At 41.5% G+C, this 16,344-nt stretch overlaps 1 protein-coding gene across 3 annotated transcripts in view; it reads right to left on the bottom strand.

Annotated features, from left to right (window-relative positions):
- The window catches only part of LOC131128392 (rho guanine nucleotide exchange factor 28-like), a 35,010-nt gene that overhangs the window by 16,498 nt on the left and 2,168 nt on the right, over positions 1-16,344 (bottom strand). For 2 of the 3 annotated variants that reach the window (XM_078789649.1, XM_058071192.2), the window contains exon 1: positions 4,159-4,344. In XM_078789649.1, coding sequence (XP_078645775.1) covers positions 4,159-4,243 — 85 coding nt within the window. In that variant the 5' untranslated portion in view covers positions 4,244-4,344. Of the gene's footprint in view, positions 1-4,158; positions 4,345-7,015; positions 7,089-8,849; positions 8,897-9,228; positions 9,305-9,469; positions 9,672-10,149; positions 10,334-13,629; positions 13,811-14,558; positions 14,669-15,299; positions 15,442-16,344 lie in introns of those variants that run through there. The other variant, XM_078789650.1, reaches the window with a different exon arrangement.

The raw sequence follows: 16,344 nt of genomic DNA, 5'->3' as shown, positions 1-16,344 counted from the left end.
GACTTTTCAATATTATTATTTGGTTGCTACAGCGACGGCAAATAATCTCTCAAAAATACAGGAAGTGACACAGACGTTTTGGGCAGCTCAGTGCGCCAAGACTCCATATGAGTGTGTGCGTTTGTCTCAAGAACTCCTTGCACACACACGTGAATGGGTGTGTCGGACGTTGTGCCTGGGCATCTGTAGGTTTGCTTCCCACCCCCCTCTCTCACACACCGATTGCAATGTGGCGGTGGAGAGCGAAGATAACTTCCAGTGAGCACACAGTAGCATTGACGGGAACCTTTTCTACACAGTGGAACCACTGTGAGTCCAAGCCTGGTTTTGCCCACGCAAAAACACTGCTGCTCTTAAAACACACACATCTCCCTCTGCTGTTTTTTCGCAACACAAAACAAAGCGACTACACAACACTGTTTCTTGGTGCTATTTCAGGCATATTCGTTATATTATACTTATACTTAATTCACTCTTAGAATATATTACAGTGATATAATGGTCAAAAGTGGAGCAGGTATCGCAGTTTCTACTACTGTGACTAAAAACGTGAGAGTTTGTGATTTCAAACTGCTGGCACAACACAGTAAAAAGAAAAGAAGTCCAGCTTGAGAAACTAGAATAAATCAGACCAGCAAATAGCTGTTTCCTGTTGGCTGCGTGTCCAATAAATCTGAGAACCCACAAGGAGTCAAACAGACATTGATGAGAGAACCAGATGATCTTGCATGGTCCTTTCCATGTCAAATGCATAGACGACCTAAGTCACACATCTGTATGACATACAACGCTCACACTACCCTGATCAGAATTTCCAAAGCACTTCTGCAATTCCAGGACCACATCACATGTCCCAAACCCCAAACAGACTCCAAATAAGTTGCAGCTGAAATGAGCAGAAAAAGGCAAACCGTACAGATTGTTGTTTACTGTTTACAAGTACATTATACTGTATATACACCTGAATCCAAACACATATCTGTTTTTCATTGTAGAATTGGTTTGAATAAAAATTCAGGGAGTCATAGGCTTTGGGTGAGGGTCAAACACTGTAAGTGGATCTCACTTCATATAAACCCACTTCAGGAACTTCACAGAGGAGTCTCATAATTCAAGTTCTGGGCCAGGTTCGAAGCCACAGCTGGCTGCTACGGACAGGATCACTCTGACACCTCTGACCCATTAAACACCGCCTCAGCCATCATTACTGTCAGCCACCAAGATCTGTGTTTAACATTAGTTATCGAAGGAATAACAGAGCAGCAGGAGAGCTCACGTTGAGCGATGTCTACAGGTTGCCATTTCAAAGTGAGTTTTAAGGAATGCAGAGCAGCGTGTCGTGCTATTTGTAGAGGATTGTGCTCAGAGAAAGTGTATGTGGAGAGATGTGATATTCATAGCCTGTCCCCGAGTGAGCACTAACCCTATACAGTAGCTGAAGAGTGTCAGAGCGCTTACAGAAAGCGAGACAAAGACGGCAGTCAGTGACAGGTCTCCAGACCAGGGCAGTTAAACACAGAGAGTGACCCCTCAACCTGTGCACACCCCTGGGAGGGAGACATTGAAATGGAAGGCAGGGTGGGAAGGAGGGAGGGAGGTAGGTCGTGACAAGGGCTCTTTCTCATATAGTTCGCTGTCTTTGAATGGGAAAAGGTCCAAATAAACAGTCATACCTGTCCATGTGGTAAAGCCTACATTATTATCATTATGATGTCATTTTTAAGCATCTGACAAAAAAAACTGTCTAGTAAAATAATAAATCTAGTATAAAACTGGAGAAAATCAAAGCAAAAAGTTATTACCCTATGATATGATGATTTTTGACTCCTGTTTATAAATGGCTGTTTAAACAGTAAAAACAATTGTCTACCAGCCATGAGCCATGACACCTACAGTCGTTCCAAGCATCACATTGCGTGTTACCGTTATGTTTACATTCTAGCCGACCCAAGAGATCCGGAGTGGACGTAAAGCTTATGTGAGTAGCTTATCGGCCTTCAGAGTGAACAAATATACTTGTAGGCCTTCACACCTGAAAACACACTCCGCTTGGCGCAGGTGCACTTCTACCAGGTACCCTAAATACAAATGTTACATGGCAACTCAATTACTTTGTCAAACACAATAATAGACTATTTGTCTCCACAGAAGAAAGTGATGGATTCCATTAGCGGGTAACCTGAAAACAGTGCATGCCTCTGAATATTTCTTTAATTCACCTGGAACATGGGTCCCCAAGGTACCGGTCCATGGGCGGGGCCAAACCAGGCCGTGGAAAACAATTTTGTAAATACACATGATTATTCATTGGAAAAATAATATACTGTTGGAAAGCCCAGAGTTGTTACATGTTTATGTTGAGTTGTTGTGTGATGATTTTAGCGTTCTTTGCGATTTAAAGGAGATGTCACAGATGCCACACCGCAGTGTTCTTTGCGATTTAAAGGAGATGTCACACCACTGTATATGCCGCAGGGTTCAAAGTTTAAGGAAAAAGGAGCGTCTTACACACCGGAAATGACCACATATTTATTTTCTTTTTTTCACCTTGTTGTTCCCAAATGCTGGATGTGAATGCATAAAGGTGAGGTTTGATGACATTATTATGTGTGTTGAGTGCTAGTGTTCGTATTTATTTGATATCAAGTGAAGTCATGCTAGCACACTGTTCCCCAGACATAAACTTCTCACTGGAAAACAAACTTAAGGCTCATACGATTTAATTTGATGTTGTTCGAAGCTACTTTTCTGAGACTTTTGTTCACTGTAGTCAGACAAAATGTAATATCTTAATCAGACCCTTGGTTATATATGGTGTTTTATACACTATACATAAATAACATGACATTATATCCCCTACATCAAACTGGTTCATAGATTTAAAAGGTTGGGGACCACTAAACCCCCACCCAAAAAAAGATTTTGAGAAATGTTTTTGCTTATCCGAGATGTTCAGCGTTTGAACTAAAAAGCTATTCATTTAGCCTTTTACATATAGCAGGTTTCAAAAAGGATATTTTTCTTTATTTTTCTCCAGCTGCTGCGCCTCCCCTGAAGTCTTCTGGCATGTCTTCTGAGCTACAAAGTTCAGGTCCAGTTATGTTTTCTGCTTAATAAACTCTATTCATTGATAACAAGGCTTCCTGACACTGTGTACATTTACGATGCAAATATCATTCTTCTAATTTTATTCACAATCAGTTGATTGAACGAGATGTCTTATTTAAGAACTAATTGAAATTCCTCCACTGATCATACCCAGTGTCTGGATTTTTAATCTCAAAAGTTTCTTTTCACAGCTGAACATGTTCACTGTCCAAAAGTTGGAGGCCGTACTAAATATTATATAAAGGAGATCCACTTAAAATTCAAGCAAGCCAATCACTTTGGCTAAGACTTTATATGGTCAGTTTGATGGTGGAGTTCATCTTGGTGTTTGGCTTAGTAATACAGGCAGGCGGCATTTATAAAATTTGCCACTGTCAGTCTCAATTAAAAGGCAATACCTGGGATTATGTTGCTGAGGTTTATGGTCAAAAATGAAGGAAAGAGTGCTGGAGTAAAGCCATGACACAGACATGGCAGTAACTTGAGCGTCTGCTGTGTTTGTCTGCGCTTTTTCCCTCTCTTCTTAAAAAAACATGCATGAAAAGTGCATGATGAGTTTATGAGTCCCCAGTGAACCAACTTGTACCAGCATCACCAAGGTTGTCGAGTACAGGCACAGATACAAGGTGCATATTAAAATTATCGTATGTCGTATGAACCTGCAGGACTCCTCGGGGTGGAGGGTCATTGAAGTAAACAACAATGTGTCCTGAAGACGTCGAAAGTCCCCAAAGCACTCAATCAACCTAGTGAGGACATCTGACATTCCGCAACATACTGTCAGATATCAGGTTACATCACCGGCAAACAAACAGTTATCTCACTGTGAGTAAGAGCCTGTGAATAAGTATGTGTGATGGCACCAGTCTGAATCCATCTTTTATGACTGTCTTTTCCATTTTGCACCATTTGAACTGTGAAACTTCATCAACAAATCACTCTAAACGTTAATGCCTATCCAAAGTCAACATTTGATATGCAAAATTGTAAATTTTTACGACATTAAGCGTCAATGATGGATTAGCACATTTATACCGTACAACACTTTACCTTTTTTGCCAGAATTCTTACGCATCCGCATCCTTGGAAAAGAGGGCCATGAGTAGTTAAAAGGAGAATCTGAGTCCGAATCCATGGTGTGCTCTCTTCCAACCAGCTCAAGATGTGTAAAAAGTAGTTAGTTTACATCCATTCCTGCAGCAATCTCTCCTTTTTCCAGAGCCCACTGTAGACACTCTGACACTTTAGGAGAGAGCCAGCATGTTCCCCCTGTCTCCCCCAGTCACCCCTCCCCCTAAAGCCCTCCCCTTCCCCTTTCCAAACTGTCCAACAGAGACGGAATCAACTCCTGTCCTCTCTCTCTCTCTCTCTCTCTCTCTCAGCACTTTCTTTCAGATTTTCCTAAATCTTATCCAACTCTATGGATCCCTCTGCCTTTTCACTCATCTGCCACACACAGTTTGGATGGAGCAGGGAGGTGAAGCCATGCTGGCAGAGGCAGGCGAAGGAGGTCATTTACTGGCCAGAAAGGGTGACTGAAGGAGGGAGAGAGAAAATCAAACATAGGAGTGACTTCAGAACCTACAGAGAACACAAACACCAGAGCAGACAGCCTAGTGGAGGTGACTCTCAGACACTGGAGAAATCATTAACCCTGTGAGTTCATGATTGTCTCAAAGATACGCCAGGCTGGAACGCTGGTACCCATACTTGAAAAGGTGAAAGCCATTCACTCCAATGCGAGTGTAGCCTTCCTAGTCGCTCCACTTCACAGTGTTTTGCATGTAATGCCATGGAACTCCTTGTGAGGACAGAGAGGGAAGGTGCAGACTGCAAGGTCAGCAGACTCACCATGGAGACAACAATGAGAGCTGTGGCTGTTTTCTTCTTCAGTCTTGTGTCTTATGTCTTTTCTCCACCCCCTTCTTTTCCACTCTTGCCATCTTACAGTGCCTCGTTAACAGCATCAGGGATACACAAAGGGGCAACAGGAAGATAATGGCATAGTGACATGTTGAGAATGCATCTAAATGCCGGAATGTAATGGGAAAAGCATATGAGTGCTTGGAGGGCAGAATGCAGCGTGAATGTGTGAGAGTGTTTGTGCGGGTGCACGTGGGGTGGGGTGGGTTGGGGTGGGGGTGCTTTGGCACTGTACTTGTGCAGATTAATGCTGGCTTTGTGGGGTCTGTATGAGGTGTAATCCTTTTTTCCGCTCTCCAATTAGATCCCTCAGCCAGGGTCAGAGACTCTTGTTAGCATTTCTGGCATTACAGTCATCATCTGTCATCACTTCTGCGAGCTACCAGTATCATAAATTCTCGTCTCCTTCACTGACACACACTATTCTCACACTACTCCACTCCCTTCTCCCAGGGGATCTCAACAAGCTGCTGGAAACAACTTTCGGGAAAGCCTTGGCAACCCCCCATTCAGCCACAATCAGCCCCTGTTTTGTATCCTATACCCCTTGTTCCGTTCAGAGGACTCTAACCCTGCATTCTCCCTCTCAAACACACATGCACAACCATGACTCCTCTCTTTAGTTATATTAAGCAGAGCCTTTCAGAGTGGAGTTTTATTTGATAGTTGTTCACATTCAAATGGGAATTGGGGCAAATGATCTGTTTGTGTGTGTGTGTGTGTGTACGCATTTGGGTTCTGTTGTGTGTTTTGGGTTGGGTATTTGAATTTGGGGGGCATTGGAAGGGCACTGGTGGGGGTGTGAGGAGGAAAGACAAACAAGAGAATGTGTTTTTTTAATCTGTTTGTAATCAATGTGCTGGCATTAACGACTGTAAAACTGGAAGCTGAGTGTTTAATTTGGGTTAAACCATTTAAGGAGTTTAGATTTGAGATGCAGGGAGCTGATACCAAGAAGTACAGGGAGAATATGGCAGCTATGTTCCAAATTCCTCATCCCTTTGCTCTTGGTGCTGAAGCTCTGACGGCAGAGGTTCCATCTGTCTGTTTGATGACGCCTTAATTCAAGTCAAGTGTCCATGTAGTGTGCGATAAAAGTCTGGACTGTCGATAATAAGATTACGTACTAGGCACTTAAATGGATATAAGTGGAATTGGTTCCCATCTGTGCTATTTATTTTAGTCCCCATGTGAGGTTGTATGCAAATGTTGCAAACAAAGTCATCCTAACTCTTTATTTAAACCACTAAAGGAAATATGGGGATCAGCTGAGGTCACAGGCAGGCTATGTTCAAAGAAAATGTGAATATCCTCAACCCACATACGGGTTTGACAAATACAGAGAGCAAAATGGCTAAATCATAAAGAACGGAAAACAACACCAGCCACAGGAAGTTCAGATTGCAGGTGTCCATTGCCAATGTTGTAAAAGCCCAAAGCCTCAGCTTGTAACCACAGAATTCTTACACTCAGCCATCATTCTACTATCCAGCAAATCAAGCCAATCATTAAGCCACAGGATGTTCCCACTCTCAAAGCGTCTGTCCAAAAGAAGCCACCTTAAGCCACATTGTTAGGATTCATTTCTAAAGCAGAAATTTGGAAGGACTAAGATGATTCAGGAGTGCTCTCTGCAAGCCATGTTAAGAAAAATCCCTTCCATGTGTCCTTGCTGTGGTGAAACGAGATTGACAGGTCTCCAAAAACTGTAAGGGAGGGAGGCAAGACAGGCCATGGGGATGAAATGTGACTCGTCAATTCATGGGGAAGGCAGACAGTTTCCTACTGTTGGGCTCATTAAATAATTGGAAGCTACTTGGGACCCACCTACAATAACAATGACCACATTCTAAATATCCACAGCTGGAGCACCACAAGCTTTAAAATTAATATAGTATTCTAAAATAGATTCATTCTGAAAGGCAACCTTGATTGTATCACCATTTAAACACATTTAATATTTCATTTAAGGTAGGCATCTTACCACAGTCGAACTGCAAAAACTGGTCCTCTTGGCACTCCTGACTCAGGCAAAACATCAGTGCTTCGTCGTAGTCCTGCCCAGAGAAAAAGTGTTCACCCAGCAGCACACACATTTCCACAGTGAGACTTTTCCATCAGGTTACAAGCATTCCACTTAAAAAAAAAAAACAAGTCTGGCTAAGTACAAAAACACAAGTGTTTGGCAGGGGCTTGGGTGTGCGACAGTGAGAAAGATCAATTAGGTAACCATCTGTAGCGCATACAACAGGTCTCATAGAAACATGAAACACGCTCACAAAGTAGGCTATTCAGGCTAACTCTGCCAGGTGGAGCCTCCAACACCTTAACAATGACACAAAACAATGAGGAGCATTGAGGGGCACGGATGTGGTGGCAGTGCATATTACACTCTACACTGGCTGATGTAGATGTTCATGCAGCTTGAACAGATGTATGACATTTACTATGAAATACAGTGGAACCTCCAAAATGGCACAACCCAAAAGTAAAACATATGCCTCCAAAGTCAAGTAAAAACTTTGCTAAGTTTAAAACAACACATTTTTAATGCTGTGAGCATCTGACACAGTAATGACAAAGAGGAAAAGTGTAATTATAACTATAGAATCAGAAATGGAATTGACTGGGACATGGGAACGAGCCTGGCTGTTCAATTCAATATGAACAAAACAGATAATTAAAAATAAATTGCTGAGTTTCACATGATGTCACATCCGTTGTTTGTCATCCCCGCCTCAAAGAGATGGGGCGGGGGTGCGCAAAGAAGCGTATTCATGACTAGAAGTCATGTAAAATCAGAGCAAAATGACCGCATACATGCACTGTTCTGGCAAAAATTACTCAAATGGACACTTCCATCCGTGAGCCTTATATATTACATATATAGGGCTCATGGGCTACAAATATATATATATTTTTTAATTTAATGGATGCAGCTTAAAGGCACTCTATAGTATAATATAGCAGTCTATAGTATCATTTTACCAAGCAGGTGTCATGTTAAACAGTACATACCACATACGTGGCTTTGTAACAGACAGAGAATATTGTACTGTGTAACATTTTTTATTCCAACAAGAAATGTAAAAGACCACGGCAAATGCCTTTCTGTTCACCATAATATGTATCAGGAGCTGTCAACAAGTGAGTAGTTTTACTTTATTTTGGTTTTATTTTACAGGTGTTAACGCTCTCTTTGTACACATATGAGTTAAGAACGGTTCCTCATTCTCATTCATTAATTTTCTACCACTTATCCTCACAAGGGTCGCGGGGGTGCTGGAGCCTATCCCAGGTGTCTTTCGGTGAGAAGCCTGGACTGGTCACCAGCCAATCACGGCACATATAGACAAACAACCATTCACACTCACATTCATACCTATGGACGATTTGGAGTCGCCAATTAACCTAGCATGTTTTTGGAATGTGGGAGGAAACCGGAGTACCCGGAGAAAACCCATGCACGGGGAGAACATGCAAACTCCACACACAGATGGCCGAAGGTGGAATTGAACTCGGGTCTCCTAGCTGTGAGGTCTGCGCACTAAACATGTGTCACTAAAAAAACATTCCCTGTGCACTTAACACAAACTTTATGATGTGAACAGTATGAGCCTGGAACATATTAATTTTCAGTATTTGCAATGGTAAAAATTTGGAAATGATAACAACTCTGAAGTCAACTGTATGGCTGAATCAGTGGTTCCTAGATGTGTATGAACACACTTAATTGTCACATTAAAGCTTGATGGAAAAGATGTGATCATGTTCCAGGCTAACTCTTTGATCTCTTAAAATGGCATTATTTTACTCACATTATTATCTGCAGCTGAACTACCTCCATTGATACCAGAACAAAGTCCTAAAACAAACAAATAGATGTAGAGTTACAGTACACACAGTATCACATTTAGGACCTGAATCATGCTACTACTACCACGTCATTGCAATGTTTCCTATACAAAATTATGTCACTTCCAAAGCTATTTTCATTTCAACAATCATGTTATTTTCCACTTGCAGTACCTGCAAATTCCACATGAGGTCAGTGAATGTGTGTTAGTACTACTACATACACAAGCAGAGGAAAACTGGTTCAAGGTTGCCACATGAAGAACAGTTAATGCTGTGTTTCATTGTTTTAAAAGCCGGAGAAATCCTACAAAGCATACAAATACGGGTAGGTTAGAATACCGTTTTCTGCAGGATCATCCACCAATTCTTCTTTGCCAAAAATGGCTTCAGTGTGTTCTCTTCTTAGTGATTTAACCTGAAGGAGGAAAAGTACACCTTGAATGCAAAATTCATGGGCAGCAATACTTTGCTTTGATTTATGATCCCCCCCAAACATGAAATTCCCCCCCAAAATTGAAAATGTATTTCTGTTCCAATACCACTTTCAAGGTATTACTGGGGGAAAAAAACAGACACTGACCTCTCTGAGGAAGTTGGCATCTCTAAGTCTATTCCTGAGCAACAAGATATCAGCATGGCGGCTCTCCTCTGAGCTCCACTTCAGGTTTTGCCGGACAGTCAGAGTCAGATTCCCCGTATCATGACAGTACCTCAGCAAGCGGGAGCGGTCTGCCCACACCTGAGATAGTCCTGCAGGGGGTGTGGCTAAAGGATTGGGCGGGCTGCCACAAGATGAGAGTAGACAAAACACAGAAGGTATGCACACACTGTAAAACCATTTTAATAGACAAGTGAGTGTTTATAGAAATGTTATAAAAGCAAATGAGACTAAATAAAAGTATGACCTGACAAAAAAAAACAATAACTCTAAACCCAGTATATGGACAGCGGGGCAGATTATTATCACTACATTGGGGATACTATTTTACAACCTTTTAAGACGTATTTATCATGGATTCAAGATGACCTGAAGTACAAGCACTGTCATGTTGGAGATTTTTTTCAGGTCAAGAAAACATGTCCTGCAGCCAAGATTTATGGATGGCTAATTCCTTCAGCGTGTTTAAAAAAACTACCTTAAAAATGCATAGCAAATATTTTCTTAATAAGGCAAACTGCCTCGATAAATACCACTGTAAAAAGTGTTGTCTGTTCAGTTAGTCACTATGTGGTTTCAGTGGCCTCACAGTCGAAACTTACTGCGTGAGGAGCTCCAGGAGTTCCCTGTTGCCTGATGAGTGTGCCAGCTGCAGTGGCGTGACTCCTTCCTTGTTTGGAAGACGGATAGCCATCAGACCCCCTGGCTGACAAAGCAGCAGCTCAGCCAGCCTACACAGACCCCATCGCACAGCCAGGTGGAGTAGGGACTCTTTGGGGCTGTGATCTGATGACAGAAAATAAAACAGTGACAATTGTAGCTGAGATTTACATATGGCTGGATGGAAGTGATAAGATTTATTTCAACAATAGTGCATTATAAAGAGGTGAATTTCTCTTGATGAACTACTTTCGGTGATAATTAGCCTGAATGACACTGATTGATTTGCTCTCTGGCAGAGCACTGAATCCCTGTGGCCCACTGACCCACTTTAAGGCAATAAAACATTTTTACAAAGCCAATAGCCTCTTATTTTCTTGTCAGCCACTCAAAGCAGTCCAACAAGAACTGTAATCACAAGTATTACAATTTTTGTATGATAACCCACACAAATATGTATAATGGAACCTCAAAACTTACAACACAATTTGTTCTGTGACGTTGATTGATTTGTATGTTCAAAGGCATTCGTCAAGTACATTTTTCACATGACACCAAAATAATATTCCTACATTGGATCAGTCTTTGATATTTTGTAAAACCTGTTGGAAACTTGTCTTGTATTTTTTTTCCCGTTGACCATTTTTGGCACCGTCAAAACGCAAACGACGAAAATGGCCGTATCTCCCAATGTTAAAGAATTCCTGCACTCAAACGGTGATACGGATCAAACCAAATGTAATCAGTTCTTCCATATCCGATTTCGGGCAATTCCTGAAAATTTCATCAAAATCCATTAAGAATACAAAAACCATAACCTCCACGCGCTTGTGCTTTGCAGTGGGAAATAATTGTATGCTCATATTGCACTCAGCAAGCAGACCCTTTCCCATGTTGCAGTAAGTTAAATTTTTGTTTCTATGGTTATCAAATGATGACATCACATTAAGACGTATAATAGACAACTAAAAAGCTACAACCAAAAATTGTGTGTCTTTTTCTAATGAGGGAGATTCCACTGCACACCAAATAGGAGATTTAGTTTATCAACACGTACCATCAGACTGCTTTTTCTCAATCTCCCTTAAGCTTTAAAAAGGTGCAGCGATGATGGCTTGCAAAGGTGATGATTTCTTCAACCGATTAAGAACAGACCATATTGGTTATTATCACATACTACAATATTAATTGGCCCTGTACCCTAGAAACCGCCCATGAATGATACGGGAAAAGGCCGAAATGATACTGTGTCAAAGCCCAGGGCAGTGATACTGATATAATATAGAGTTTAACCATGTCCAGTATCAGCCCCCGTAGCTGTCCACTCAGAGCGCGCTGCTCTGGTATCGTGCCCGTGAAACAACCAATCAGAGAACAGCACACGAGCCCAGGTCATGAAGTGGGCTCCTGGGCTTAACTTTCTAATCTCCGTGCATGTGATAGGAAATGTCACTGTAACTATGAATATTCCTAGTGCTTCTCCAGTCACCAAAAAACCCAAACTTGATTAATGGAACTTTAATTGTCAGACATTGATAAAATAAGACTGTTGATAAAATATTATTGTTGAAATATTTTTGCAATTATTGTGTTTACACTGTTTAGATATAATACATGTAATAAACTGAAAATTTTCTGGAAACAAAATGGTCTTTTGATTAAATAGTACGTGATAATAAGCTCATGATTAAATAGTATGTGATAATAAGATCATCACATGGTTTCTCTGGTATCAGGCCCAGTATCATGCCCCCGCATACCAGTATCAGCTGATACTGACACTTGGGGGCATGATACCTGGCCTGATACCAGACAAACCATGTGATAACCTATAAGTATGACATAAGAGGAGGGTATAATATTTAGCTATGTTTGAGGTTTAACAGTGCACAGTCTATCCATCCATTTTCTGTACCGCTTGTCCACACTAGGTTCGCTGGTATGCTGAAGCCTATCCCAGCTGTCTCCGGGTGAAAGGCATCGTACAACCTGGACTGGTCGCCAGCCAATCACAGGGCACATATAGACAAACAACCATTCACACTCACATTCATACCTATGGACAATTTGGAGTCGCCAATTAACTGAGGGTAGGAGGAAACCGGAGTACCGAACGCACAGGCAGAGCATGCAAACTCATCACAGAGATGCCCAAGGAGAGAATCAAACCCTGATCTCCTGACTGTGTGGCCTACATGCTAACCACTATAAATATACAATGTTTTTCAAATGACTACCGTTTTGACAGGGTTAAATAGCTGAATGGTTGTATTATATTATAATACATCATACAGGTGCACCCAGTAAAAGTGTTCAAGGAACATAAATCACAAAAGCACATAATAGTCATAGTTGTGCCAGCTCTGAAATTTGGCCCAAGGCGTAGTCTGTGTGTGTGCATAAATTAAAGGCCTTTTAATATTACTCCCACACCAGTTAAACATTAGGGCTGACTATTATCACAACTGTAAATTTCATGAAAGTGAATGGCTTGGATGTGTTCTTAGGGTGTGTTCTAAGTCAATATTAGCGTTGTTCTTTCAGGTGGATTTAATAGCCTAAAATCGTAATTCAATTTGTCAAGAGCCTGTACTTGCAAATGGTCAAGGGTTGACACGTACGAGTCCTTTTGATTTGATCTGATCTGTCTCATCTATGTCTTACAACACGAGACATTGAATCTTCCATGAATTATGATACAAGACACGTGACTGTTTTCTTGTTTTCAAACAAAAACCCACTTCCGTAAAAGATTTATATGCAGCAGTCAAATGTAAAAAGTACTTTTTGAGAAGATTCTTTATGTAGGGGATTTACTGTTCAGTCACACAGAGCAATAAGCTGTTATCAAATTAACTGCAGACATTAAGAGGGAGACGCTGCAATGAAACAGGCTGCCATAATGACATTAGCCTGAAATCTAGTTTCTTATTTATGTACTGAAGGTGGGTGTAAACCACTAGAGTTCATATGAACAGACGGCGACATCTAGCAAACATGGTGGTCAAGCCACACACTCAAGCTCCGCCTCAGGCAAGGTCCAGATGGAACGGTTCTATTAACCACATTAGATGCTGCCTAATTGGCTTTGATGAATTCAACAGAAGCACACATGTGAGCGTGTTCACTTCCGATTTCAAGTCCGGTGAGCATGCATGGAAAATGCTAATTACTGTGGAGAAAGGATATGAGGGTTGCGAAAGGGAACAAAGTTGAAGAGTTCACCTTTCCTCTCATTCACCTTCTTCACGCTTCTTTGATGTGATACCGTTCATCATTACACATGTCTGAACCGTACCCTCACTGGGGACTCCATCTGCTGAACTTGTTCATCTAATACAGTCAGTGAGTGTACCAAATATTTCCATATTTGAATTATAAATAAATAGAAATTGCATCTATAGTCTGACTCCAATTCTCACCATCTCTACTGGGGCTTCCCAAAATATTCCAGTTTGGAGGAATATCCAGGTTGGCCATGGCGATGGCCACACATCGATCCATAACCCAGCGGGAACTCTCCTGTCCCAGGTTGAAGAGGCTGCTCAGCTCTTTGTGATCCATGGAGTCCAGGCTATGTGTCACCAGGTGCTCTGCCAGGTCCTGAGAATAACCAAAACAAAATGGCAGTGACATAATCAACATTGTAGGACCAGCTGTTTGGTCTTAAGGAGGTTCAAAAAACGTATTTGAATGCCTCATCTCCTTCAACGCCATATACAGTAATTGTTCTCATCGGCTGCTGTTATAGACCCTTTTCAGTGCTACCTCAAATATAATGGATGAGAAGCAAAACTGTTTATCTGCAGAGTTGACAAGGATGCGTGTCTATATTAAAATAACATTTTCACTTTAGTATTCAATGGTTAAACAACAAGTAGGCTGCATGGCGAATGAGTTGTTTACCACGTAGGCCTCACAGCTAGGAGACCGGAGTTCAATTCCACCCTTGGAGTTTGCATGTTCTCACCGTGCATGTGTGGGTTTTCTCTGGGTACTCCGGTTTCCTCCCACATTCCAAAAACATGCTAGGTTAATTGGCAACTCCAAATTATCCATAGGTATGAATGTGAGTGTGAATGGTTGTTTGTCTATATGTGCCTTGTGATTGGCTGGCGACCAATCCAGGCTGTACTCCGCTAGGCTCCAGCACCCCCGCGACCTTCATGAGGATAAGCGGTGGAAAATGAATGAATTGATTTTTGCATCATACGGTATGTTTCTGAACTATCCCTAACTTCTTGTGAGTAATGTCCTGTCCTCTTGGCAATTTTGATAAAATAATCACCCCAGTAGTTAAGGTATATGTATTAAATGTGGTAAGTATTTTATTTCCATGTAGGTTTCATACCTGAGCATCATCTTGAATATACTCCAACATTGCTCCGCCCACCCAGGTGAGAGGCATGGATTCGGAACAGAGGTAGGCTTGCACGGAGACCACCTCAGCGAGGTTATGTCCTATAAAAAATAAAATGTTCACAATCCACCCAGCACTTGGCACATTTTGTACTTCATTTGGAAATTAGAAAAGGCAATAATCAAGGAGTTCAAACAGTTCAGTGAATAAATAATTATTCATGATCTCTAAATAAGCAATGGCAGTGCTTTCAAACTTCCTTGCACATTTCATCAAAGCATCATTACTGACTGATAATAGCTCCTGTGCTTTCATATTTCCTTCTGGTGTTGCACGATAACGAAGATTTCTTTTGATTTTCTCAACAAAGACAGGAACCCTTGGGTCTTGAGACACTTTCACGGAGCGGGTTTTGTAGCGGGAACTCTGACCGCCTGCCGTCTCTGTCAGAGCCTCTATAATGTTGACATATTGTTTGTGGAGCAGTTTCCCTCCTGAGAGGAAGCTGATAAGAGGCTATGCCTTTCCAGACATCAAGTCACAGATTATGCATGTGTGTACAGTATGTCTGTGTGTGTGTGTCATGATGGAAATGGCGATATACAGTTCCCGAGTAGATCACAGACAGGAAAAGGAACGGCTGTATTTTCCGCAGGAGCAATTCAATATTTAACTTTTTTTTTCATGACCTGAGTGAAACATGTACTTACATGCCATTTCACATGTACATACCAGGCACTATGAAGCAGAGCATGACGTCACGCCGAGCCCTGGTGACATGCACCAGTGTAGATCCTTCCAGAACAATGTACACTTCAGCATCTTCCTGCATTGAATCCTGTCCCTCCAGTAATGCAAAAACCTTAGCCTGCCCCTAAGGCAAAAAAAAAGAGAAAATAGGAAATTAAGTATTCGTATGCCTTAAAATACAGTTGACTGTGATTTTATTGTGATGTGAAGATTTGTAAATATTCGAGTACACTAAATCTCTCAGCAGATTTCCTCTTGAGGGTACAATAAAAATTCCCTCAATAAAAAGAGGAATGTCTTTTGAGTGTCTTCTGCAAAGACCTGCACTGATCCCAACAGGCCAGAGCAGTTTGGATGACAGATCTAAGGGAGATAGAAAGTGAATTAGAGCAGAACTGTAGCACAGAGACATGACAGACTGATTGGAGCCCAAAAAAAGGTCAGCTATAGATGTAACAATAAATCTATGTCGCTATCATTAGTGTACTGTAAATCCTTATTCCGGAGGGCTGTCTTTAAATATGAGTCAATGGTATACCTGGAGGCAACAGAACAAGCACTTGAAATTGCTAAAAAGGATATGAATTAAACAGTTGATATAGGAAGCAATAGTATACAGCCATTTCTAAAGCATTGGGACTCCCGCAAACCAAAGTGAGAGCCATTATCCACAAACGGAGAAAACATTGGTGAACGTTCTCAGGATTGGCCGGCCAACCAATATTTCCCCAAGAGCACAGAGACGACTCATCCAACAGGTCACAAAAGACCCGCAACAAGATCTAAAGAACTGCCGGCCTTATTTGCCTTAGTTAAGGTCAGGGTTCATGACTCTACCATAAGAAAGACACTGGGCAGGAGACATGTACAGAAGTACAGAAGGCACAGGAAAAGCTCAATATTTTTAAAGATGACCTTGAAAGACAGTGGACACCAAATGTTAACATGGCGTGTTTTCTGTGTAATTCAAAGAGTTTCCCATTGGCTCTTGTCTTTTGCCTCTGTCGCCCCTCCCCACATCACATAT

Source organism: Doryrhamphus excisus, linkage group LG3 (genome assembly GCF_037039965.1).
Source record: "Doryrhamphus excisus strain RoL-2023G ecotype Guam linkage group LG3, RoL_Dexc_Guam_v1.1, whole genome shotgun sequence".
In the NCBI taxonomy this organism is placed as follows: domain Eukaryota; kingdom Metazoa; phylum Chordata; class Actinopteri; order Syngnathiformes; family Syngnathidae; genus Doryrhamphus; species Doryrhamphus excisus.
The sequence above is the reverse complement of the archived record's forward strand: the minus strand, read 5'-3'. Positions and strand labels throughout refer to the sequence as shown.